General features: G+C 52.3%; 1 protein-coding gene across 1 annotated transcript in view; it reads right to left on the bottom strand.

Annotated features, from left to right (window-relative positions):
• RRP12 (ribosomal RNA processing 12 homolog) overlaps positions 1-25,846 on the bottom strand; it is a 42,639-nt gene that overhangs the window by 4,986 nt on the left and 11,807 nt on the right. Inside the window, exons 4-32 of the mRNA XM_070560137.1 lie at positions 24,573-24,831; positions 23,799-24,028; positions 21,339-21,422; positions 20,162-20,238; positions 19,487-19,592; positions 19,173-19,289; positions 17,634-17,772; positions 17,402-17,529; positions 16,393-16,491; positions 15,654-15,745; positions 13,599-13,710; positions 13,287-13,384; positions 11,898-12,012; positions 10,731-10,873; positions 10,372-10,493; positions 9,381-9,445; positions 9,127-9,289; positions 8,516-8,670; positions 8,187-8,254; positions 7,557-7,650; positions 6,364-6,522; positions 6,147-6,227; positions 5,851-5,956; positions 5,520-5,627; positions 4,844-5,001; positions 3,692-3,783; positions 3,344-3,505; positions 3,054-3,226; positions 2,683-2,811 (exon numbers count right to left, since the gene is read on the bottom strand). Coding sequence (XP_070416238.1) covers positions 2,683-2,811; positions 3,054-3,226; positions 3,344-3,505; positions 3,692-3,783; positions 4,844-5,001; positions 5,520-5,627; positions 5,851-5,956; positions 6,147-6,227; positions 6,364-6,522; positions 7,557-7,650; positions 8,187-8,254; positions 8,516-8,670; positions 9,127-9,289; positions 9,381-9,445; positions 10,372-10,493; positions 10,731-10,873; positions 11,898-12,012; positions 13,287-13,384; positions 13,599-13,710; positions 15,654-15,745; positions 16,393-16,491; positions 17,402-17,529; positions 17,634-17,772; positions 19,173-19,289; positions 19,487-19,592; positions 20,162-20,238; positions 21,339-21,422; positions 23,799-24,028; positions 24,573-24,711 — 3,514 coding nt within the window. The 5' untranslated portion in view covers positions 24,712-24,831. The remainder of the gene's footprint in view (positions 1-2,682; positions 2,812-3,053; positions 3,227-3,343; positions 3,506-3,691; positions 3,784-4,843; positions 5,002-5,519; positions 5,628-5,850; positions 5,957-6,146; positions 6,228-6,363; positions 6,523-7,556; positions 7,651-8,186; positions 8,255-8,515; positions 8,671-9,126; positions 9,290-9,380; positions 9,446-10,371; positions 10,494-10,730; positions 10,874-11,897; positions 12,013-13,286; positions 13,385-13,598; positions 13,711-15,653; positions 15,746-16,392; positions 16,492-17,401; positions 17,530-17,633; positions 17,773-19,172; positions 19,290-19,486; positions 19,593-20,161; positions 20,239-21,338; positions 21,423-23,798; positions 24,029-24,572; positions 24,832-25,846) is intronic.

Genomic DNA, 25,846 nt, shown 5'->3' with positions numbered 1-25,846 from the left:
AAAACCTGTGTCTTTCTGGGGGAGATGAGATCCCTGAACACAGCCCCTTTCTCCTTCCCATCCCAGGCCCCAGGGATGACAGCCCCTCCAGGAAGTGGCATTCCCACTTCTGAGGTAATACAGCTTTTTCTGACTCTCAGAGAGCCCCAGGGTTCCCGCAGCCCCACATATACTCCACTTTGTCATGAGGGCGGCTTTGTTTTCCTACTTGAGAATCCTTCTTTTTTTGCCCTCTATGTGCTGGGTACTGTGTAGGGATATAAAGAAGTATGAACCAACAAAAAGCACAGGCAGCAAAAGTAACAACAGATAAAGTGGTTAACATTAACATTTAGAAATTTCTGTGTCAAAGAACACATCAACAGACTGAAAAGGCAACTTATGGAATGGGAGAAAATATTTTCAAATCTTACATCTGATAAAGTGTTAATATCCAGAATATATAAAGAACTCCTACAGCTCAACAACAAAAATCAAACAACCCAAGTAAAAAATGGGCAAAGGATTTGAGCAGACATTTCTCCAAAACGATATACAAATGGAGAACAAACATATGAAAAGATGCTGAACCTCACTAATCATTATGCAAACTGAAACCATCACGGAATACCATGTCATACCCATTAGGATGGCTACCGTCAGAAAGACAGAAAATAACAAGTGTTGGTGAGATGTGGAGAAACTGAGACCCTCGGGTCCTGTTGGTGGGAACGTAAACTGGCATAGCCACTATGGAAAACAATATGGCAGATCTTCAAACGACTGAGCACAGAATTACCCTACGATCCAGTAATTCCACTTCTGGGTATAGACCCAAAAGAACTGAAAGCAGGATCTTGAAGAGATAGTTGTACATCCTTGTTCACAGCAGCATTATTCACAATAGCCAAGAAGTGGAAGCAACCCAAGTGAACACCGATGGACAAATGGATAAACAAAATCTGGTAGAGACATACCATAGAATAACACCAGCCTTAAAAAGGAAGGAAATTCTGACACAAGCTACAACATGGATGAACCTTGAGGATATTATGCTGAGTGAAAATAAGCCAGTGACAAAAGGACAAATACTGAATCTTTCCGCTTATATGAGGAATTGAATTCAAATTCAAATTCACAGAGACAGAAAGTAGAATGGTGGTTGTCAGGGTTGAGGGGAGGGGAATGGAGGGTTAGTGCTTAATGTGCATAGTTTCAGTTTTGCAAGATGAAAAGAGTTCTGGAGATGGTTTATCGAACAATGTGAGTGGACCTGACACTAGTGAACTGTACACTTAAACACGGTTAAGATGGTAAATTTTATGTTATGTGTATTTTACCATGACTTTTTAAAAAAGCTATCAGTATACAGTCATGAACCACATTAACAACGCTTCAGTCAGTGATGGACCACGTACATGACGGTGGACCCCTAAGACCAGTACCAGATAACTAAGGTGTGTAGTAGGATCTACCATCTAGGTTTGTGTAAGTACACTCTATGATGTTCGCACAACGATAAAATTGCCCAATGACCCATTTCTCAGAACGTATCCTGCCGTTAAGCGACACATGACTGTATTAAAAAAAAAAAGTATGAAACTGACCAGTTGGAGGGAAGACAAACTCAAGTGAAGTTAATCAACAACCAAACGACGTCACAGGACAGCACGTGACCAAGTGCCAAAGCCTGGGCAGTCCCTGGGCTTGCCAGGAGCGGGAACAAGGGCTGAAGGCTGAGGGGTCATGGAAAAGTCACAAAGAAGGACTTGGGGTGGATCTGAAAGAGCCAGGAGAGTTTGGGAAGGCAGAAAGACAGGGGCGGGGCATTTTCAGTATCAGGAATACGCTCGCAAGAAGGGAGCAGGGCGGTAGGAACTACCAAGGGTGAGAGGGGAGCAGCGACAAGACCAGATCGGGAAACAGGGTCACCCAGCACATACGTGTGCTGTACAGGTTACCCATTTCACCTTCACAACACCCTCTGAAGTAAGTATTGGTATTATACCCATTTTGGAGTGAAGAAACTGAGGCCCAGAGGTTAAATAATTGTGCGCAGTCACACACTGGTCAGTCAGGTGCGTGGCGGCAGTGAGAGCCCTGGTTAGGAGGCTGCAGTGAGCCAAGGGCCCAGTGAGCACGGTGGCAGCAAACAAAAAAAGAGGAAGACAGACAAAGTTTAGAAGCCACAGGCTTTTATGACCTAACGAATGATATGTGCAGAGAGGCAGCAGGAAAGACGAAACAGGACTCGGAGACGTTGCACCTGAGTGGCTCCTGGAAAACAGGGGACACTGGAACCAGGAGGAGGGAGGGTCTGAGTCTGGCTCTTTCCACCTCTAAATGTGTTCCAGGCCCCAGCCAAGTTCACACTTTAAAAAAAAAAAAAAGGAGGAGAAGGAAAGAAACAGAACAGAAGAGAACAGAGACCAACAGCGCACATCACACATGGTAAGAGGAAGTTTTGAAAGTGCTGTTTGAATTATAGAAGTATTGTATAAGTGGCTGCATTACAACATGAAAGGATTTCTTAGTGTGGTCAAAAAAGTTTCAGAAAGTTGCCTTAGATACAAGCTCCTCACATCTGTTTTCACCTGTTTCCCCAACAAATGGTTACTGAATGAACGAGTGAGTGAATAGCTGAGTGCGGCCCTGGCCCAGGCCAGAAGCAGCTGCGTTCCCAGAATGGGCAGGCGGCCCCACCTTTATCGCCTTCCTCTTCCTCCATCTTGGCGTTGTCATCCTCCTTCTCCCGGATGATGAGCCGGCCATCGGCACTCACCTTGAAGCCATGGTCCTTCTTCTTGCCCCGGCCTGGCCCAGGCTGTGTGGCTGGCACGGCAGAGTCAGACAGTGAGGAGGCGTAAGGTCAGTCCTAACCCACTCACACCCTCCTTGTAACCAACAAGCCCAGGTCTGTGCCCCATACGGGTGCCCACAGCACAAGGATGTGCATATGTGAGAGGTGACGGTGACCACTGGCCTTCACGGAAGCCGCCCCCACCCCACAAACGTGGCACCAGGGCAAGCCTGTTTTACATGCTCATGGGCTAGCCTAGCTGCTTCCTGCTTACCTAGCACTCGCTGGGCCACCTTGGGGTCCAGGAAGTTGAGAGGCTCGTCAGTACCACTCTCCTTCAGCCACGCCTGGCTCCTCTGTCGGGCCAGCTTCCGATGCTCCTTGCCCCAGCTCCTTTCCTCCTCCTCATAGTCCTCATCCTCTGAGTCGGCCAAAATCTCCTCGATGCTAAGGACACAGAAGCCCCTAGTCAGGGCGCTCCCGGGAGAGGCAGGGGCAGCTGGGCATCACCTGGACAGGCTCGGGTTGGGGAGACCAGGTCCCCAGGAACCCCATGGGTCTCACCTGTCGCCTTTGCCCTGGGCAGGTTCCTCCTCCTCCTCTTCCTCCTCCTCCACAGCAGCCTGGTTCAGAGCGCGGTGCCTCTTGGCCCGGGCCTCGGCTTTCCGAATGTTTCCCAGGACTTTGTGGTACTCCTCAGGCAGCAGCCCCTTCACCAGCTCAAATCTGAGAGGCCGAGAAGGCCTGGTAAGGGGCAGCGGCCAGAGAGCACCACCCAAGGCAGGCAGTCAGCCAGAGCCCTTCCAGCCACAGGGAAGGACTCAGGCTCCAGGCCGGGCCCCTTCTCTGTAGGGTTGCTGGTGGGATGGAAACCCCTCGACGCCCCCCTGCTCCCCAATGCAGTGCACAGACCCAAACTTGCGGATGAACTTGGTGAATAGGTTTCGGAGCTTCATGCGGAAGTGCCGCCGCATGTCGTCCGAGAGCTTCCCGATGGCGTCCATCTAGGGGAAGAGCATGGGGTCTCAGGGGAGGAAACGCCTCCCACTCTGCCTGCCCTGTCACCGCCGTCCAGACCAGGAACACAGGGTGATGAGGTCCAGCCACGAGGCAGGCGTCAGAGCAGCCCTGGTCCTGCCTGACCCTCGGTCCAATCAGGTTCACAGTCTGGGCAGCCCCCCATCGTTCCCCTAAACCTCACCACTTGACCAAGATCACAGCTTCAGAGTCTGAGACAGTGTTTGCCCCCTTACGTGCTTATCTCACTGAATCCTTATGACAACCCAGTGAGGCACATACTATCATCACCCTCAATTTAGAGACGAGGAAACCGAGGCACAGAGAGTTCAGCAGTTACGAAGTGGCCACAGAGGCAGGAGTTAGCCCAGGCCTACCTGACTCCACAGCCCATACCTTGCCCCGACATCACCAGCTTTCTCTTGGTTCCGTACATCCCTCTATCGCCCTGCGCTAATCTCCAGTTGGACTGTGCTCAGGTCTTCATTGGTCCCCAGGGTGAGCTTTGCAGGGCAGGGCAGGCTATCCCGACTCTCATCTGTCCCTTCTCGCCTTGACCCACGGCCAGATACAAAGACAACAGGGGCGTCTAGAGGAGCCTCCTCAAACCCAGAGGATCAAAACGCAAGATGGGAGAAAGAAAGTGAGCTGAAGGCCCTGCGGGGGAGAGCCTGGAGTCTCGGTCCTGAGCTTTGGTTCCCAGGGCTGTTCTCACTAGCACTGTGACCTGGGGAAATCTCTGGCCTCAGTTGCCCCAGTTATAAAATGAGGGGTGGCCTGCCCACTGGCCTTTGCCCTGCAGAGCCCTTGCTTCTGTGGAGGCGCTGTGGGAGTGACAAGAGGCAGCCTGGGCACTGTGCCCCTTCCTCAGCTCCACCAGGCTGGCACTCCCCTACTGGTCCCTTCCTGGGCTCCTGCAAGACCTTCTGTTCCACTAGCGTGTAGCTAAAAAAATATTTGAAACTTGCTGGCCTTGAGGCTTACTGGGTCCCTGTGAGGAGCTCAGAGGGCATGCTGCCATCTGCCAAGGGGAAGGGAGGCACTCACCACCAGCTGCACGTGTTTGGCCAGGTGTGCCACATCCATGACAATCACTGCCACCTTGATGAAGCCCAGCGCCGACTTGACCACATCCCGGGTACGGGAGGCCAGGAGGAGGCACACATTCTCCAGCAGCTGCTCGACTGTGTTGGTCCCCATCAGACCTGTAGGGGCCAGAGGGCTACTGTCAGAGATACCCTTGGCCCGACCCAGATGCAAGACCCCTGCCAGATCACAAGAATAGGAGCTCACACTTGGGGGACCTCCGAGTGCCCGGCACAATTCTAGCCACTTTTCATGGAGTATCGGCTCTTGTCCTTTAGCCACCCTATGAGGAGGTGCTGTGTTCTCCCCACTTTTAGGGGTAAGTGAGGGAGGTTCCAAGAAGTTTATAAAGTTGCCCAAGGTCTCACGTGGCTGGTAAGAGGCAGGACCAAGACTACAGTCTGTGCATGACACCTAACCTCCTCTGCTCCACTCTGACAGTGGGACGTGGGGCAGCTGTGCGGAGGGAGGAAGGTCAAGCTGGGCAGCAGAGAAGACAGGAGGCAGCCGGCCTTGGTTCCAGCTCTTCTTCCTCCCCCCGGGGACCTTTCCCCATTCTGACAGCCACCCTGTCCTGATCTTCTGGGCATCTTCCCACCCTGAGTGCTTCCCAGGCCTTCACGCAAGTAGTATTTACCTTTGAACTCAAAAAGGAGGTGTGTCAGGGCCAGGATGCTGCAGCTGACCATGGTCACAGCACCCACGAGGCCAGGGTAGATGAGGACGAGGAAGCGCTGCAGGGCCTCTGGGAGGACAGAGACCAGGGAGAGTTGCACCAGGCCGAGCCCACACTGCGCACTGCATCTCGGGCCCAACAGAGAGGTGGACTCTGGCCAGAGATGAGCAGCCTGCCCAGGTCCAGACTCAGAGAGCTCTCCCTACCTTTTCTGTTTGACCAGTGGCTTTGAGGGGTGCCTCCCCCAGGTGAGTAGAGTGTCCACCCAAGCTCTGCGTCACCTGGGCCTCACCTTCCTGGTTCGGGCCAAACCGAAGGAAAGCATGGCCCATCTCCACCAACAGGGCAAAAGCGTTCTTCCGAGCCCCCACTGACACCTCCTTGGTACACAGGATCACCTGCCCAGACAGCCCTGTTAGCATGTGCTCCTGAGCCAGCCACCCTGGGGTTACCGGCCTGAGGCAGCCACATTCCCAGGCAGAGAATTGAGCCCACCCTCAGCCCCAAGACTGCCCTCCCCGATCATGACAGGCCCTCAGGAGCCACACTCCAAGGAACCTCTCAAAACACACAAATTGCACCTCTTACCTCAGGGACGAGAGCAGTGATGAACTCCTCATGCTCAGCTGAAAGCTTCTTCACGATATGAATGAGGCACTTCAAACGGGGCTGCGGGACAAGGGGAACAGCAGTCAGGAACCCTCAATGCTTCCTCTGCCCCGGAAGGCCCCTGTCTCCACAGTGGTCCTCTCCTGGTGTCACCCATCCTCCCCCAGGCTGAGCGGGGCTGCCCCGGGGTCCTCACCCTCTTGGCAGGGGAGGAAGTGCTCCGCAGCGAGTCCAGCAGGGTCTTCTTCAGGTCGTCCAGGTGGCTCTGCACGAAGCGGGCCCCGGGGCCCTGAGGGCTGGCACACACCTCCTCCAGCACGCGGTAGGCCTTCTTCTGTACTCCATGGGCCTTGCTCTGGGAGGGCACATGGTGGACAGGGATAGGCGAGGAGGCAGGGCTGGGGGTCCTCCACCCATCTGGGACATTCACCCAGCAGTCACCATTAACTGTGATGGGGATTAACAGCACTGGAGCGGATTCAGAGAAGCTGACCCCCCTCTGGTGCTCATGGGATCCGACAAGAAGGCCGGCAGAATACGGACAGATAGAGGCTAACTCTGCCAGGCAGGGGATGCTTCGGGGAGTGAAGCCAAGCCATCCCTCCAATCCAATCCTCGGACCCACCTCTAAGTCATGCTATCCCCAGCAGCATGAACTTGCAGGGCCGGGAGGGCATCAAGGCCTGTGCACCCGCTCATCTTTCTAGCTGGAGCACTCCTCTCTCCTTCTTTGCCTAACTCCTTGCTATCCCAAAGGAGCTCTCAGTCACCCCCCCCGGGACACCTCTCCTGAGGTTAGGTGGCGCTGCCCAGGACTGGTGTCTGCCTGCATGCTCAACCCCAGAGTACTGCTCACACTGTTGGGTAACTGTTTATTAAACTTCCCAGTGGTGACAGCTTTCAGGAGGTCACTGCTGGCTTGGGTTCTGCCTGGTGGCTAGCCACAGGGGCAGGGATGAGCATGCCAGGCAGCAGACCTAGCATGTGTAAAGGCACAGAAAGGGCCATCATATCTGGAATCCTTAAAACAGCCTAAGGAGGCTAGAGTGGTGGGGGGAGATGAGGGAGGATGAGACTGGTTGGGATGAAGATCAGGCCAGGCTGGGATGGGCCAGTGAGTGAGCCAAGCAAAGGAGTATGGCCTTGGTTCTACAAGGGGCATCTTAGCAGGTGAGGCCTGAGCACAGTTATGCATTTTAGCCACTTTGGCACCTACGTAACAGATGGGCTAGACAGGGCACAAAGGCCAGCCACGCCACAAGAAGGCAGATGAAGACCTGATCCTGGAGAGCAGCAAGGGATAAAGACAAGGAGACAGGCCCGGCTCTCCAAGGTGCAGCCCCTTTGCCCAAGTACGGCTGTGTGGGGCTCCCGGCCTCCGCGACTCACCTCTAGGTAGGGCCGGATGGTGGAGTACAGTTTGCTGATGGCAGCTTCGTCAGCGTGAGGAGCCAACGCCACGACCAGGTCCAGGACGGACAATCTGCTCAGGGGTAGGAGACCAAGGAAGGGCTCAGGGGGGCTGGAGAAGGGCACAGACTCTCAGTGTTCTCATGTCTACTGGGGACGGAGGAGGTAGGAGAAGCCATGGTGAGGAGGACGGGGGCCTCAAAGGAGCTCGTGAACAATAATAAGACGTGGCACCTAACTGGGCACTCATTAGGTGCCAGGCACTGTTGCAGGTGGTTTACAGGTGTTAACCTCTTCCCTTCTCATGCAACCCTGCTGCAGGGACACTGTCATGTCCATTTTACAGAGGCACAGAGTGGGTAACTTGTCCAAGGTCACACAGCCCATAAGTGGCAGAGGTGCCAGTTGAACATGGGTAGTGTGTCTCCAGGTCCTTAGTCTTCCCCAGCAGGCTAGTATGCTTCTCTGGGAAGGAGGAGCCAGTGAGCCCTCGTGGCAGAGCAGGGACATTCAGACTTTCCTAAACAATTCCAGAGAGAATGCACAGGGCTTCTACCAGACACACCCTCTAGCTCCCCAGGGTGCCCCAGGTCAAGTGGAGCATTTTACCTGGTGAAGTCAGAGCTAGCAGGGTCCAGCACCTTTTCACTGGCTTTTTCCAGGAAACCATTCACCAACTGGTGGCCCCAAGGAGATGAGAAGAGAGAAATACAGAGCAGCAGCAGGTCACAGAACTATGCCATCTTCTCTTCCCCTTCCCCCACCTCCCACTTAGAAGACTTGAGCCCAGCCCAAGCCACCACAACTGGGATCTGGTCCCCTGTTCTCCAGGTGGCAGAGGCCCAAGTGAGCCCTGGTAGGTACCTCGGCCTTTCCAACGCGCCCAAGCCAACATTCACCCAAGGGAGAGCAGTCCTCGCTCTCCTCCACCAGCTCACCTGAGGCTCAGTAATGGTGAGGTAAGTTCTGATGGTTTCCAGCACGGCCCGGCGAGGGGCTGGAGTGTCCCCAGCTGTAACAGGCTGCCCATACAGGTTGAAGAGGATCGGCAGAAAGTTCTTGGCAAAGCGGCTCACTTCAGCACGGTCAGCCTCTGGCAGGAGGACCAGAGTTGGCATAAAAGAGGCAGGAATTCACCCTGCCCCAAAGGCCACCGGCGCTGCTGCCCAGAGGCATCCTTTTAAGGGACCCAGATTGGACCATGGGTTTGGGGCTTCTCCGGGACAGGAGAGACTGAGGCCAGAGCCCAGAGAACAAGGTGCCGCCTGGTCTGTGCTCCTCCATGGCGCCTGTCCCAGGGACAGCCAGCGCTGGCCCCATAAGAAAGCCTTTGACATTGACTGGACAACTCTCCGTAGCTGTCAGCACATTGGGAGTAAAGAGAGGAAAGGGGCAGTTTTCAGTGTCCTACTAGCTCCTTGGGTCCCCAGCAGAGGCCTCAGGTCGTTGCAAAGGAGGAGCTATGGCTCAGGCAATGAGCCGCAGCAGGCCAGGTGGGGGTCGGGGGCCATCCTCCCACCAGCCCCCCGACCTCACAGCCCACACATACCCGCCTCACAGCCCTTGGTGATGAGGGTGCGCAGGGCCTGGCACACAGTGACCCTCAGGTCTGGGCGCTCGCTGATGGCCGTGCCCAGTGTCCGTGCCAGCCCTTTGAAAGCAGTGGTCACATCTGTGGGCCTCGTGCAGAACCCAGGCAGGAGGGTCCAGATCTGGGGAGAGAGGGGATGGTAAAGGAGGGTGACGCCCAGCAACCTGTGCCCCGGCACTGTCTGACCCACATCCCCCAATCTGACCTCTTACCTGCCACTGGAGCGTGTCATAGATCTTGGACTCCACTGTGCTGCCTGCCTGGGCCAGGTCCATTGCTGGAGTGTGACACAAGGACACAGTGTGACCCCAGGCACCCTCCTGGCCAGCAGGCCTCATTTTCACCAAAACCAAAAGCCCAATGATGAGCACGGGAATATGGGTGATGCCCCATGGACTGAAAAAACTAATTCATTCTAAAAAACCAAAGAGATCTGTATAAGACAGGAAGCAGGTGTCCTTCCATAATCTTACTCCCCCAGGGATGGCCACCGTCTCTGACTTTCTTATATTTCTTTAAACACACACAAAGTTTTAAAAACCTAAACAGGACTGTACTACATTGTTTTGAAACCTTGCTCTACTTTACAATAAAGCTGGTAACATCTATCGAGCAATCTCTATGTGGCAGGCTGTGTAACATGCACTTATGTGATTATTTCATTTAATCCTCACAATGTCCTCATTTTACAGAGAAGCAGACCCAGGAGTTGAATAAGCTTGCCCAAAGTCACCAAACTGTGGAGTAGCTGAGCTGAGATGTGAATCTAATCTGTTCAACTCACCATCTACTACACAAGTCCATTCCCACGTAAGGTTGTTCCTTCTTTATAATGAGCACACTGTGTCCTACCGTGGGGCTTTACTGTAAGTAACCTCAGTAGAACCCTATGGAGGGACACATAGGTCGTGTCAGGTTTTTTGCTAGGAACATCTTTGCATATATAAATTGGTGTGTACTTGTCTAATTATTTCCTTAGTGGGAGAAGAGGCCCATATCTGCCTGCACAGTTACCGGGGGAAGCCTGGCCATGCCTCAGATCAAAGGGGAGGGAGAGCCCCATGGAGAAAGGCACTCAAGCACCGGGTGGCCCCCTGCTTGGCAGAGGGAGGCTGTCGAATGTCCTAAGGCTGGGGGTGCTGGGCGAGGAGCCCCTCCTGACCCCTTCTAGCTGAGGCTCCAGGACTGTGGTAGGCCCCGTACCTCTGCTCTTCAGCGTGGTAGCCAGGGGCAAGAAGTAGGTGGTGAAGAAACCAAGTCGCGTTTCCCGGACATGGTCCCGGATGACGGGCAGCAGCCAGCTCCGTGGGAAATCCAGAGTCTCTCTGGAAGGAGGCAGGGAAGGCCCAGTGAGGAAGAGGTGACAGCCTGGAGGGCAGCACACCCAACAGCATGTCCCCTGCTGGGCCAAGGAGCAGTATGAGCCCTGCTCTGGCCTCTCCCACTGAGCCCCACAAGGCACACAGAGACTTCACCCCAAGGAGTGGACACCCTCCCTGGGGGAGAGCAGGCCACCTGGCTTTCCTGGGGCTCACACAGAAGCCAAATAGGGTCACACTTACTCAGAGCCATCAATTTCCAAAGGCACAGCCTCTAAAACCACCTCGGGTCCCATGCTGGCCACTGCAGCCCCCACTGCCTGGTCCAGAGCTGCCGTGTGGGGGAAGTGGGGGGAGAGGCGCAGGTCACCCAGGGACTGGAGGCACTGGAACAGAGATGAGAGATTATACCTTAAGATGTACTCACAGAGCAGGCAGCTTTGGCTGAGTCTGGGCCAAAGTGTCAAAGGATGAGGTGAGGAGTGTGGGCCCAGGTTAAGCTCTAGGTCAGAAGTCACAAACCAATAACCAAATTTAACCCAATGATGTGTTTGACCTCTCCCCAATGCCCCAGGATTTTAAAAAATTCTGTATTCATAGTAACACTTAAAAACCAGTAGATTTGACCTACAGATGTAGATTTCCAGTTTATCTTGAAAAACGGGAAGGGTGGCAAAGGCAGAGCCGCATGCAGCAAAGAGCAAATCAGCAGGGACTTCCCTCGAGACAGAGCTGCACCCCCCAGCTCTCCCTGGCTCCCCAGAGCCCTTCCACAAGCCCCACTCTTCGTGGACCTGTCTGACCTCTTGAAAGAAGGCAAATTCGCCAACCTAACCTATTAGGGCCCAGGCCAGGCCTCTCGAGGAAGCCCCTGCGCTCCCAGGGTGGCTCCTTTCTTCCTCCAGCAGTGGAGGACTCAGTGAGGAAGGCCCCATGGGGCTGGGAGATGCTCCACCCACTGCTGAGGACAGGCCCCTACCCTCTCCCAGCACTGGGGAGGATCTCTGGGTGATCTCTGATCCTTAAATGGTTTATTCTGGGCTACAGTAACCTTCCTGAGACCCAATACTGCTTAAAACACTATACTGACTTGTGGAACACTCAGAATTAAAAATTAAAACATAACAGGTAGGGATGAGGGAGAATCACACTGATTCCCTGAGAATTTCAAAACCATCAACTCTGGCCAAGACCAGTGAGTGGGTATCGGGGTGGGACGTGCCTCCCCCGCTTCTTGTTCCTCCCACATTGGGCCAGTAAGCATCCTGGGGACACAGCACTGGGCACCTGCTGTGGTCATGGGGGTTGGTGGGGGAGTGCAGAGATGACGAAGACACATGCCCCTCCAGTAGTCACGGTCCAACTGCCCGAGCACCACCTCCTGCCCTGGCCCAGGAGCTCCCAACTCACCTTCTTCATCACAGGATGGGCCTGCCTCCCACACGCCTCAAAGAAGACACACAGCAGCTGCAACACGGAGCTCCACGCAGCGTGAAATTTATATGTCAGGCCCTCCTCCACTGCCCTGCCAGGGGAGCACGCAGTCAGGGCCACGTTCATGCTCACCTGGCCCCAAACTAGGAAGTCAACAGGTGGCATCACGAGCCACAGACCACCAGCTGGCCAGTGAGGGTGGAGCCTCGGGAAAGGCTAGCGGGAGAACTAGTATTTATGAAATGCCCCCTGAGCTAAGAGTCTAATTTATGTAATCCTAGTGATCAAAGAAGCAGCTGTGAGGTAGATTATTTGCTCCATCTTCAGAGGGGGAAACTGAGGCTCAGAGATATTAAATAACCTGCCAGAGTCACTCTGCTAGTGGCCAAAATGGGCCTCCAAAGCCCGTGCTTTGTCAGTGCCCCATGCTTTCTCAGTCTGACCCAAGGTGGGAGGATGGGGTTGGGCAGGTGGTCTGGGCAGAAGGGGAAGCTGCAGCAGGGAGGGGCCTCCCTAGCTGCTAGCCCCCTCTGGCCTGTGCACACCCTGGGCAGCCCCATCTCTCAAGGCCTAGTCCCCTGGAGATTTCAGGCCAGAATGATCAACAGGGGTCTACTTCCCTGTGGGGGAAAGTGGTGAGCTAGGGGTGGGGGCAGCTCTGTTCCTGAATTTTCCTGAAACTTCATCCCAGATGGATCCACAAGAAACAAGCTTATTTCTTCATGACGAACAGTACCCCAAGCACCACACCTAGGAGCTGAGCAGAGAGACCCAGAGGGGACACCAAGGATCCCAGTCCCTCTCCTGGGACAACTCCAGTGCACCCTGAGGCTCCCCACTGCTGGCTGGGGAGGGTGGTCGGCGGCCATGTATCTGAGTGGCTCCTCTTGGAGGTGTGCAGGGCAGCTCAGCACATGAATCAGAGTGGACTCTGCAGTCAGGCTGTCACTTATTAGTTGGGTGACCTCAGCTTCCCCATCTGTAAAATGGGGTCAGTACCTATCTCTCAGAACCACAAAGACTACTGTAATTTCTATTTATTCAGTGCTTAACTACACGCCAAGTACTGCTCTGAAAACTTTCACTATTACCTCATTTAACCCTTACCTGCATTAGTCACCCCTGACTGACGAGGACCCTGAGCCATTGAGAGGTGGAGGAACTTGCCTCAGGTAACTGGCTGCAGGGTCCGCACTCAAGAGCACTACACTATGGCACCTGGAACGTGGCCAGCGCTCATCCACAGCAGCTGGTCTGGCACCGTGCACAGGGCCCACAGTAAGTGACAAGTGGAGCACCTGTCTTAGAAGGAACTTTCTACAAGGTACACCTTATTCCCTCCTAACGCAGATGCTATGTTCTTACCTGAACATCTTGGCGACATACTGGGCAGGGCCTGAGGCCGAGGAGGTCACAGAGCCGATGTCAGCAATGTGGGGAGCAACACATTCCTTCAGGATCTCCTGCAAAAAGAGGCCATGGCTGTCTGGGCCCAAGGCAGCCCCCCAGTGCCACGCGGCCCTCCAAGTGACAGGAAGCCTATCCCGGCCCCCAGCACCTCCTCCGCAGCATGCAGCTGGAGGTCTGGGGGGAGCGCCAGGATGGCCAGGGCACAGGCAGAAGCTCCAGTGCTCTCTGCTTTCCCTGATAAAGCTGGGGAGGAGGGGACTGTGGTACCTGGAGGCTCTGGGTGGCAGCTGTCACCACCTGTGAGTGGGGGGACAGGAGGCAGGTCATCGCAGTGCCAAAAAAACGAGGGAGGTGGCCCAGCCCCAGGTCTCGCTGCAGCCTGTCAAGACAAAAAGGCTCCTGTGGGGTCTGGCCCCAGGCCTCAGGGACCCAGATGGCCCAGGTCTGATGACAGTCACTGATCTGTGGGGCTCTACAGGGCCCTTCTGGTGGGCAATTTTACAAAGTTCTGGTTTCATGTAATTGGTACATGCAGTAAAAAATTCAGAGGTCTTCAGGGTATAAAATGAAGAGCGTGCCTTCCTTACTCCTTACTCCCTCCTCCCAGACTGACCCTCTGATCTACTTCTCAGAGGAAAATCAAGGTTAAGTTTCTCAAATATTCTTTTGTTTTGTTTTGGTTTGTTCTTTTCCTTTTTCTCCAAAAGCCCCCTGGTACATAGTTGTGTATTTTTTAGTTGTGGGTCCTTCTAGCTGTGGCATGTAGGACGCCGCCTCAGCATAGCCTGATGAGCGGTGCCATGTCTGTGCCCAGGATTTGAACTGGTGAAACCCTGGGCCACCAAAGCGGAGTGCACAAACTTAACCACTTAGCCACAGGGCTGACCCCTCAAATATTCTTCAAGAAGTTTTTATCCATACATAAACGTATAAAACAATAACAATTGCTAACATTTATGGAACACTTATCACATGCCAAGTACTGATATAACAACACACATTAACTAATGTAAACCTTGCCAAAAAAAACAAACAGAAAACAAAAAAAGAGCCTTGCAACAACCGAAATTAAGTCCTATTACAATTCCCATCTTATAGATGAGGAAACTATAAGGCACAGAAAAGTCAAGTAACTTGCCCAAGGCCACCCAGCTAGTGAGTGGGGGTTGAGGGGTGGTTAGGATTCACACCCTGGTGGTTTGGCTCTAAAGTACAGAGAATCGCACCATCCAGGCTGTTCTGCACCTGCTTTTGCTTAGCGTCTCTTGGAGGTCTTTCCACATCAGCATGCACACATCCACTTCAATTACTTCTAACGGCTGCATAGCATTTCACTGTTTGCATTTAACCAGTCCCCTCCTAGGGCACATTTAGGTTGTTTCTAGGTTTTTTAGTCTCTAAGAAACATCCTGGGACACACACCCTGGCATGACTGTGGGAGTCCTCCTGTAGGACAAATCCTGAGAAGCAGAGAACAAGGCTATTTTGCCATTTTCTGGCACCTCCAGGTGGAAAGCGGTTTGGTGCAGGGAAAAGGGCATGGGCTGGAGACCTGGCTCTGCTCCTTAGCAGCTGCGTGACAAGCTAACTCGGGGTGCTTTGGTTTCTGGTTTATGAAATGAGCTAAGACCTTACCCAGGGGGTAGCTGATCACTGAGACAGAACAACGCAAAGGCCCAGCATGCTGCCTAGAGGAGAGCAGGCCACCAGGAACCCTTCAGCAGAGGAGGAGGACAGACACAGCACAGTGGAGCCTCAGGGCCCTTAGAGACCCTGGCTCCAGGCAAAATGCAAGTCATCAATTGACAGACGTGTTTTCTTCTCAGCCTTATGCGGGCAAGTAAAATTATCAAAGGGCTACTATTAAATGGCCAAGCTCAACTGTGAGTAACATGAAAGACACAAGGTAGAAACAGGGTTTGCAGACTATGAATCCCAGAGGAAGGGACTTTAACCCAGGTAAGGAGTCAGGTGGAGCCACAGAAAGTGAATGAGATCCTCTGAGAAGGAAACCAACCACACGGGATGACAGCCAGAGGGTGACAAGACCAGGATGGAACTCAGGCCCCACCCTGAGGGCAGTGCTCTTAGCTCAGCCTTGCTGCTCTGCAGGAAGGCGTCAGCCCTGGCTAACGCAGGCTGTGCTGTCCTGCCCTGTGCCTCCTGACAACAGGAGCTGGTCTACAGCACACTCCACAGGAAACGCCACCAGCCCCAAGGAGCTGAACCCCTCTGCAGCTTCCAGCTCACGGCCCTCCCACCTGTACCGCAGGGCAGAGAGCCTGGCTAGAGGCCCTGGGACGTCCCTCCACTTAACCATACCTGACTAGGTTGACGTGGGCTTTCTCCATGACCTTAAGCCAGGCCAGCAGGGGTTGTAAGTCATTTTCGCTGGGAACATAGTCATACAAGGCCTAGAGGGGCAACAGGGAATAAGCAGGTGTCTGAGCAAGTGCATTCAGCAGCAGCCCAATGACAATGACCCCTTCTCATCCATAGGCATCAGCATGTCCCAGTGACAGGCCTGTGCGTGTGGCCTCAGAATGCACAGCCCCTTTGGCCTTCCTAGCTCCTGCCTTTCCCTGCTCCATGAAGCCCTTCCAGTTCTGCTTCTGTGGCAGAAAAGCCCCAGGAGCAGTTGAATATAACTTGGGTCACACAACCCTTTGTGAACCTGACAAAAGCCACAGAACCCTTCTCTGGAAAAATGCATGTGAGCACACACATACGTTTTGCAAACAATTTGGGGGGTTTCTGCCTCCTTCCCCAAATCCATCCACGGATTCCTAAGATTGAGGGTCCCTGCTCAAGGTATCTGTTAATACCATGAGACCATCACGCTGAAATAGCTTATTAACTCACTAGATCAAGAAGCAGGGCCACCAGCTCCCGCGGACACTGATGTAGCTTTGGGGGCTGGTGTCCTGGCTCCCTGTCTACTGGCCTCCTGCAGTGGGGCAGCCCAGCCCCGCCAACCTCACTCTGCAGACAAGTAACAGGGCCCCTCACCACCCCTTATCCCCAGCACAGCCATGCCACTCCCCGTCCCACCAGGCCTCACCGTGATGATCTGGGCATTGAGCTCTGCTGGCAGGGTACCCAGGCTGGGCTTGGCATGGAAGAGGCTGTGAAAGGCCTGCATGGCACAGGCTGTCACCAGCTGGAGAGGACATGCAGGCTTAGTGGGGAACTGCAAAGCCCACAGCTGTCCCGGGCTCCTCAACCTCCCACTCCCCACAGTAGGCTGGGGGCAAGACCCAGCCCTCTGAACCCCAGTCAAGCCCCCTACACCTGGACTGTCGCTTTAGTAAGTCTTGGCAGCCACTGAAAAACTTTTAAATGACATAAACAAAGACAATGGAGAAACATGAACAAAATGTTTTTAACGTAACAGGTTAAAAAGGCAGGCTATAAATGGTTTGTATACAAGAGTTATAGCTGTATTTTCAAATGTTTTTAAGTGTGTTTGTTTATCCAAAGAGAAAATGTCTGAAAGGACACACACAAGTTGTTCTGAATGATTCTTTCCTTTTAAACAATGATTATGTCATTTATATAATAAATACTTTAAAATACATACATGAACAAACACTACAGGAGAATGTATAAAGATTAACAAAATTGTGCTAGGATGAGAGAAACACGGGTTCATTTTTATGTATCTTTAAGCTATCATTCGGATTTGTTAGTGAGTACACAAAAAAAAAGAAGAAATAACAGTGACTGTGGCTGGAGTGGAACTCGAGGTAGGAGAGGACGGACACCTGACCAGCCCTGCTGTGGGTCCACCCTCGCCCCACCCTGGTCTCTGAGGCAGCTCCCAACTGGACCAGGACCCTGCAGACGGCCCCACCTACCTGACACCTGGGAGGAGGCGGCGACCTTGGTTGTAGCAAGGAGCAGAGTCAGGACAGGGAGACATGAGGCCCGGCTTCTGGCCTGACCAGTGAGTTCCCCGAGCACCAGCACTGTGGGCCTGGGGTCTGACTACCCCCCACCCCCCGCCACCCTGAGTGTGCCCCCACCACCTTGAGCGTGCCCTCGCCTGCCGGCTCTCAGCCCCAGCTCACCACATGGCTCAAGGTCATGACCCTCAGGAGGGTCTCACTGCAGCTCTTCACCAGGCCTTCCGGGAAGCAGGGCAGCAGGTCTTTCATCAGTGTCAGCATGTGCAGGGTGGTGGTGGCCTCCTTGGAGCCTGGCAGACAAGGAGCTGAGATTCCAGCCCACTCTCTGCAGCAGATGCTGTCCTCCCCTGCGAGCTCCCGCCCCGACCCCCCTGCCCTCGACCTGGCTCCCCACCTCCAGACTTCTCAATCTCCTGGACACAGAACTTGGCGGTGGAAACGGCAGCAGGATGATGGGCAGGGGCCTTTTCACCAAACATGAACTCACTGCCCTTGAGGACCGAGCACACTCCGTGTTGCGCAGCCTTCCGGATCTGAGGGCGAGGCAAGGGGGCAGGGCCAGGTCAGCATTCAACCAGCGGCTTGGGTGGCTGGCACAACCACCAACCAACAAGGCTGATCGTACACCTGCTACACAGCCGATGCTATGCCTCGGGCTGCGCGGGTATAGACTCCTGAGCTGTGGAGTGAGACGAAGCTGAGTTCCGATCCCTGCTCTCCCACTAACTCACCAAACAGCCCTGAGCAAGCCAAGCCACTAAATCTCTGAGCTTCAGTGTCCTCATCTGTACAACAGGGACTTATTCCTTCGCTCAACCGTGGAGCAATACTGTGTGTCCAAGCCAGGCACTGTTCTCGGCGATGGCAGTGTGGCCATGAACAGAGCAAACAACTCATATTTACTTGGGAGGCAGAAGACAAACAAATGCACACCAGAAGGCAAAAGGGCTTTGTAGACCATAAAGTAGAGTTGTTACCTTTCATACAGTGGTCAGGAAAGTGTCACTCCAGTGAAGTGACATTTCAGCAGAGCCGTGAAGAAAAGGAGGGAAAGACCACATGAATACACGGGGAAAGAGGCATGCGCCCACGAGGAGGCGAGCGCTCAGCACGGGAGTGATTACTATGACCGTGACTACCACATGCTCCCTGCCCTGAACTTCAGGAGGCAGCAGCATGGCCACCACCGTGTGCTGAGCACCTGCGGTAAGCCAGGAACTGCCCCAGGCCTGGGGGCAGCCTTGCAGTCCCGCCACAACCTTGCAGCAAGGTTGTATTATTACCCCTATTTCACAGCTAGGAAACTGAGGCTCAGAGAGATGAAGTAACTTGCCCAAGGTCACAGCACAAGTGGTGAATGTAGAATCCAGCTCAGGTCTGTGTGACTCCAAAGCACCCCCCACCCCCACCACTGCAATTAAACACGTCACTGACCAGGGAGGCAGCAGAGACAAAGAAGGGGCTGACCGGGAACATCCCTCCTGCAGGAGGAGGAGCGCCCCTCGCCTTCTGGAGCTAAGCCAATGGGGCCCCAGAAGCAGGAAGGAGAACCTTTGGGCAAGAGCCTAGGACTCTGGGGGCTGGCCCCGTGGCCGAGTGGTTAAGTTCGCGCGCTCCGCTGCAGGCGGCCCAGTGTTTCGTCGGTTCGAATCCTGGGCGCGGACATGGCACTGCTCGTCAGACCACGCTGAGGCAGCGTCCCACATGCCACAACTAGAAGAACCCACAACGAAGAATACACAACTACGTACCGGGGGGCTTTGGGGAGAAAAAGGAAAAAAATAAAATCTTTAAAAAAAAAAAAAAAAAAAAAAAAAGAGCCTAGGACTCTGGGCAACCTCCCCCATCCCACCCAGACAGGCCAGCGCCAGCTCCAGCCCCTTACTGGAGTGGGCTGGCCCCCTCCCCTATTCCAGGGGCCAAGCAGCCTCACCTTGGGCTTGGCGTGCACAGTGAAGCTCAGCAGCCCATGGTACACCTGCAGGGTCACAGGGTAGCTCCAGGCCTCCAGGTTCTGCTTCCGCAGAAGGGTGGCCAGGCAGGAGAGGACCTGGAAGAGGAAAGTCAGAGTCTCTCAGCTCTACCTGCTTCAGCGAGGCGGGAAAAGAGCTCAGCTCCAGAAAACCCAAAGAGATCCATGTGAGGGTCCACAGAGTGCCTACACCCCTCCCAGGGAGCACCCAAGATTTAGCCAAATTAGATGGGTTCTGAAGACAGCAGAGGGGAAACTGAGACCCAGACACTAACCCATCGGAGGGCAGAGGTGGAGCCACTGCTGGCCTGGGCTGACATGATATCCATGAAGGCTTTGGAGGTGTCGGAGAACTTCTTAATGAGCACAGGGCTGGGCACACTGTGGGGAAAGAATGGAGGTCAGAACCCCAGAGAGGCCTCTGAGAGCAGGTGGGGCAGCCCCAGCCCCGGTCTGGTGGAAGCTGGACAGAGGGATGCAGCACTGGCCCAGTGAGCCGGCAAGTGAGCGACAGTCAGGACAGGAGCGCACCCTTCCTGATACCCCATTCAGTACGTTCTCCAAGGCACCTGAGCTCCTACCTCCCTCACCTTTTCTGCTACCCATTCTCTGTACTACCCAGAAGATGGGCCCTAATAAACGCGCTTCAATCCTCTCGCCACCTCCCCCGTGGCTGCAGGTCTCCAGGTATCCTGGAGCCAACATCTCACCCCATCCCTTCTGCCCCCCTCACTGCACCAGGGGACTGCCCCTTCCCAGACACCAGCATTCACACTGCCGTACAACACCCCGAACCACCCCCAGAGCCTGAGGTTGTAGAATGCCACCTGACACTCAAGTTATCTTTTTGTTCTTTTTAACAATTTCCTAATCCTGTTCCTAAGGTCCGTCCACACTCCCTTTTCCCCTCTACAACGAGACCTGGGGTTCAGGCAGGAGCGAGGACTCACCGCTTCAGGACGAGGTTCAGCAGGTAAGCGACAGCAGCCAGAGACTCCGGGGACTCCACCGCTTCCATCGTTGTCATCTGAGGGCCGGATCATGGGGCGAAAACAAGAAATGTGTCATGCTGGGCAAATGGAGAGCTCGGGGCACCACGTGCCCAGCAAAACAGTTATGACCAAGAACCCTGGTGGCAGAGGTCCAAATCCCAGCTCTGCCAGTGTGTGACTTTGGGTTAGCAACTTAACCTTTCTGTGACTCAGTTTCCTCATTTGTAAAATAGAGATAATAGACGTCATGAATTAATATACATGAAACACTTAGAGTACTGCCTGGCACATGATAAAAAACCACATATTACCATCTATTTATTATTCTGGAGCTGAGGTTAGAAAGTTTTTTCTGAAAAGTGCCAGATAACGAATATTTTAGGCTTTGCAGGCCACATATGGTCTCTGTTGCCTGTTCTTTGTGTGTGTTTTGACAATCCTTTAAAAAGGTAAAAACCATTCTTAGCTCTCAGGCTGTAGAAAAACAGACCATGGGTCAGACTATACTTGTGGGTCATAGTTTGCCAAACTCTGTTGTGGAGTAGTGGTTCTCAAACTTTTACACCCTTAGAAATTACTGAAATTCCCCAAAGGGGTTTTGTTTACGTAGCTTATAACTATTGATATTCACCACATTAAAAATTAAAATGGAGAAATTTTTAAAACACAAGAATACGCAAGCATCATTCCATTAGCTGTCAAAATAATGTCATCAGACATCACACAACTTCTGGAAAACACCATGGTACACTCAAGAGAAAGTGAGCGTGAAAAGGTAAGTGATGTTCTACTATTATTATGGAAAGAATTTCAATCTAGTCAACCCCCAAAATGGGCTTGGGGACCCCCACCCACACCACACCACACTTTGAAAACCACTTTTCCAGAGGATCCCCTGGGCCTAACTCTGCTTCACAGATCGAGGGGAAAAAAGACAGAGTAGTGGATTTTTATTTTCTGAGAATAATGTAGCAAATGCCACCAGCCTTACCAAGTCACCTGAGAATGACTGGAGCACTCTCGCCTGTTCAGCGTTGTCCTTCTCTATCCCCACAGGCCAGGGGCGCCCACCTGCTCTGTACGGCCTGAATAAGCTGCTGCTCTGAACACCCACTGCCAAGCCACACCCACTCACCAGCGCAGCAAAGTACTCAGTCTCCGTCTCCTTCCCTCCCTGGGAGCGGATCACCTCGGTGACAGCGGCCAGAACAGCACAGATCTGCACGTGAGGGAGAGGCACCCATGACATCTCTTCCAGATCTAACCCCACCCAGGGTAGCCTCTTTTCCTTGTTCCTTTGCAAATTACTCTCCCGACAAAGCCCAGAGATAGACAAGACAAGCAGCATTTGGAACCAGGGGTACACACCACAGGGCCTAGCAAACAGGAAGAGCAGAACACGTCTACCAAAAGCCCACCTCTAGGACTCTAACCTCTTACAGACATGCCTGCACACATGTGCAGCATTTCTGTACAAGTGTGTTCACTGCAGCAACAAACTGGGACCAAGCAGCCATCAGCAGGGGACCAATAATGTACTATTATCATATAAGAAATAATGATAGATGCAAATCCTATGAACTATTGAAAAGAATGAGGAACTACATATTAACTTAGAAATACCGTTCAGTAGGGAAAAAAGTTACAGAACAGTGTCTATAAAATATAATCACATTTCAGTAAACCTAAACAAAATTTGGATAAAAAATATACAAAAAAGTCTAGACCAGTAATGTTGACAAGAGGCTACTGAGCACTTGAAATGTGACTCGTGTGGCTGAGGACCTGAAACTTTGTTAAATTTTACTTAATTTAATTTAAAAACAAATACTTGATCCAGTTATTGGAAAACAGATTCAGAACAACTTGGGTACATGAATCTACTTGTGCAATTATAAGTTTTATGAACTCTAAACACAGATCAAGTATTTCCAATGAAGATTTAGCAACAAAATGGAGATGTAAGGGTAAAATACACATTAGGTTTTAAAGACTTTGTATGATAAAAATAATGTAAAACATCCCCAAATTTTTTATGTTGATTATATGTTGAAATGACAATATTTTGTATTTGTTGTTGCTGTTAGTGCTGTCGAGTTGATTCTGACTCCCAGCGACCCTGCGCACAGCACAGCAGAACTCTGCCAGTCTCTTTGCGCCATCCTCTTACCTTCCAGCACTATACCAGAAAATGCCTCTTCCAGTGCTATATCATAAAAGTGCCTTTTATGGCCAATTTTTTCAAAGTGGGTGGGCAGGTCCTTCTTCCTAGTCTGTCTTAGTCTGGAAGCTCACTGAAACCTGTCCACTATGGATGACCCTGCTGGTACTTGAAATACCAGTGGCATAGCTTTCAGCACCACAGCAACAGGCAGCCAGCACAGTATGACAACCAATAGACAGTGGTGTGGTTCCCTGACCCGGGCCAAGGTGGTGAGAGCTCCAAATCTTAACCACTAGACCACTAGGGCCGTCAATATGTTCTGGATACATTGGGTTAAAGAAATACACTATTAAGATAAATCTCACCTGCTTCTTTTTTACTTTTTTTTAACGTGCTTACTAGAAAACTGTAAATTACATATGCGGCTCGCATTGCATTTCTGTTGGACACAGCTGGTCTAGGTAGTTACACAATGATCCATTAACAGTAGCTACCATGAAAGCATTAAGTTGGGAGAACAACTTTCACATTTTATTCTACTCACGTCACTTTGGTACCATTTATAATTTTGACATCTTTCACATAAACAACGAAAAAAAGGAAATATATACAATTTAAAACTATTAACTTGGAAGCAACCCAAGTGCCCATCAATGGCTGAATGAATAAAGATGTGGTATGTATACAGAATACTACTCAGCTATAAAAAACGACAAAATCATGCCTTGTGTGACAACATGGATGGACCTTAAGGGTATTATGCGAAGTGAAATAAGCGAGACAGAGAAAGAAATACTATATGATTTCACTCATAAAGATAAACAAACACATAGATAAGGAGAACAGATTAGTGGTTACCAGAGGAGGAGGGGTTGGAGGGAGGGCAAAAAGGATAAAGCGGCACATATATGGCGATGGATAAAAACTAGAGTATTGGTAGTGAACATGATGCAGCTACACAGAAAGTGAAATTTAATAACATACAACTGAAATTTACACAATGTTATAAGCCAGTATGATCTCAATAAAAAAATATTAACTAAAAAAAGTAAATAAAATTTAGTTCTCGTTAGATAAGACATTTTCCAACCACTGTTATTCAGCATTAATTTACCCAACAAATGTTTCTTGAAAATATTTTATGTAAAAAGTCTTGTGTTGGTACAGTAGAAGAGAGAAATGTTTGGAAAATATTTCTACCCTGAAGGACTTCACCCTTGCACAGAGGAGATGTTGTTAGAAAAAGCACAAAATGGAATCTGCTCTGCGAGAGGTAATAAGTAGGGGACACGAAGGGTTGGAGGGATGACACATCCTCCAGAAATACCAGCTGCTGTCACTGGACAGCAGTCAGCCGGCGCTAGAAGAAAATCAAAATCGGGAGTCGGGCCCCTCCTCACTATCCCGCGGCCCTCCTGACCCTCCCCCTACCTCCTTGTGGGCAGCCGAGTTGGACTCCCAGAAGCGCTGCACTTTGCTGAAGGTGACGTTTGTGCAGTCGGAGAGACCGCTCAGGAAGGTGCTCGAGGACTTCTCGGTGAGAGCCGGCGCCCCCTCTTCTTCCATAGCCGTCTCAGGGGCTTCGCTTTTGCCCAGGCGCAGGGACCCTGACTGCAGCTCATTATGCAACCTCACCGCATCAACTGTCAGATCGCTCTTTCCTGAAAACCGGAGGCACAAGGTAAGGCCCCTCACTTCTACCCGCCTTATGACCAGGAGAACAAGAACCACCCCACAAAACAAACCAGCAGAGTCCAAGCCCACAACCCGAGAGGCTGCACTCCGGTCGCGGCCCGCCTCATCAGTCCACAGAACACCCAGACCTTAACCCAGACACGGGACCCTCCAGGTAAAAGCTGCTGCTTTCCTGTCCCGATGGCAGCAAGCGCCGGTGGGAGTGGGCTGGGGCCTATACTCAGGAGGCTTGGGAAATAAATGAAGATGAAAGCGCTTTTTGTAAAGAGCCACCCAACGTTAACACTGATACTCGTGGTACCTTAGACAAGTCACTTCCCCACTGTGGACTCAGGCTCTGCATCTGTTAAACGGGGAGGGTGGGCCTTTACCGCAGGCTCCAGATTCGACATTCCAAGACATGGAAGGTCCAATGCCTGAGCCCCGGGGCCTCCAGAGTCCCAGAGTCTTCCAGACCCAGGCTTGCCCAGAACCACGCCGCCGGCTGCGGCCAGGTCTCCCCTCCGCTACCTGAGGGCCGGCTGAAGAAGCGGCTGCGGGCGGCCTGGCGGTGGCGGCAGACGGCGGGGTTGCTGTCACTGCTATGGCCTTTCTTCCAGCGCTTCAACTTAGCCGAGACACCAGACGGCAACTTGCCCGAGCGACCCATGTCGACTGAGCTTCACTGACTGGCGTCCCCGGACGCAGAGACAGGCGCAGAACCCACGTGGACCCGTAGCCCGCTTCACTTCCTCTTCCTCTGGCGTCACTTCCGGATTCGAGTCGGTTACTATGGGAAACCAGGCACCATCCGGTTTTACGGGCCCTCCAGGCCCGGGATCCCGGAGCGGCTCGGAGATCCGTTGCTAGGGAGGGAGTTCTGTTACTAGGGAGTCTGTGGGGCTCGTGCGCCACGGCCGTGGTTCTTGGCGACTGGAATGAGTCTTATAAAACGAGAATTCTTTTGCAAGTTAAAAAACAGACCTACGTCTATATTATTGTTGAAAATCTAATTTCAAAAGTTAAGCTGGAAACAAATTTACTTGAGTGTCAAAACCTGTCCAGGGCTGGCCCCCTGGCCGAGTGGTTAAGTTCTCGTGTTCCGCTGCAGGCGGCCCAGTGTTTCGTTGGTTCGAATTCTGGGCGCGGACATGGCACTGCTCATCAAGCCACGCTGAGGCAGCCTCCCACATGTCACAACTAGAAAGACCCACAACAAAGAATATACAACGATGTACTGGGGGACTTTGGGCAGAAAAAGGAAAAACATAAAATCTTTAAAAACAACAACAACAACAACAAAAACCCTGTCCAGACCTGAGAGTGTGAAAATGTTTGACCTGAAAAGAGAAAACAGCAACCAGGAATGCTCTAAGCCCGTTTAACTATTTTCATTGATTACTGGGGATGCTGGATGGCTAGGCCATCCTTGCTTCATGACAGCACTGAATGCCCTCTGGTTAAAGTCCTCTTCTAATTCCACTTGGGAACCCGCAACCAACCCAGAACTCCCACTCCCCTGTGAGCCTCACCAGCATCCTTCAGCCAGAACCCAAAACTTACGAAAGATGCTTCCCTCCCCTCTTGCGGAGCAGCATTCCAAGATTGCTCTGGAGTTCCCTCCCTCACTTCAAATCAGTAAGTCTGATTCTGTCAGACTAAGGCTTGATCCTGGTGGGCTTTGCCTGGTTAGGTTTTAGCATGCATTTTCCATTTCTTAGCTCCCACTAAATAAGACACTTCAATAAGTCAATCTTCTAAATGAGCCAGAAGTCGACAAAGTTTTTGTATCCTGCTTCTTTCAC

The sequence above is a fragment of the Equus przewalskii genome, chromosome 1 (genome assembly GCF_037783145.1).
Source record: "Equus przewalskii isolate Varuska chromosome 1, EquPr2, whole genome shotgun sequence".
Lineage (NCBI taxonomy): Eukaryota > Metazoa > Chordata > Mammalia > Perissodactyla > Equidae > Equus > Equus przewalskii.
The sequence above is the reverse complement of the archived record's forward strand: the minus strand, read 5'-3'. Positions and strand labels throughout refer to the sequence as shown.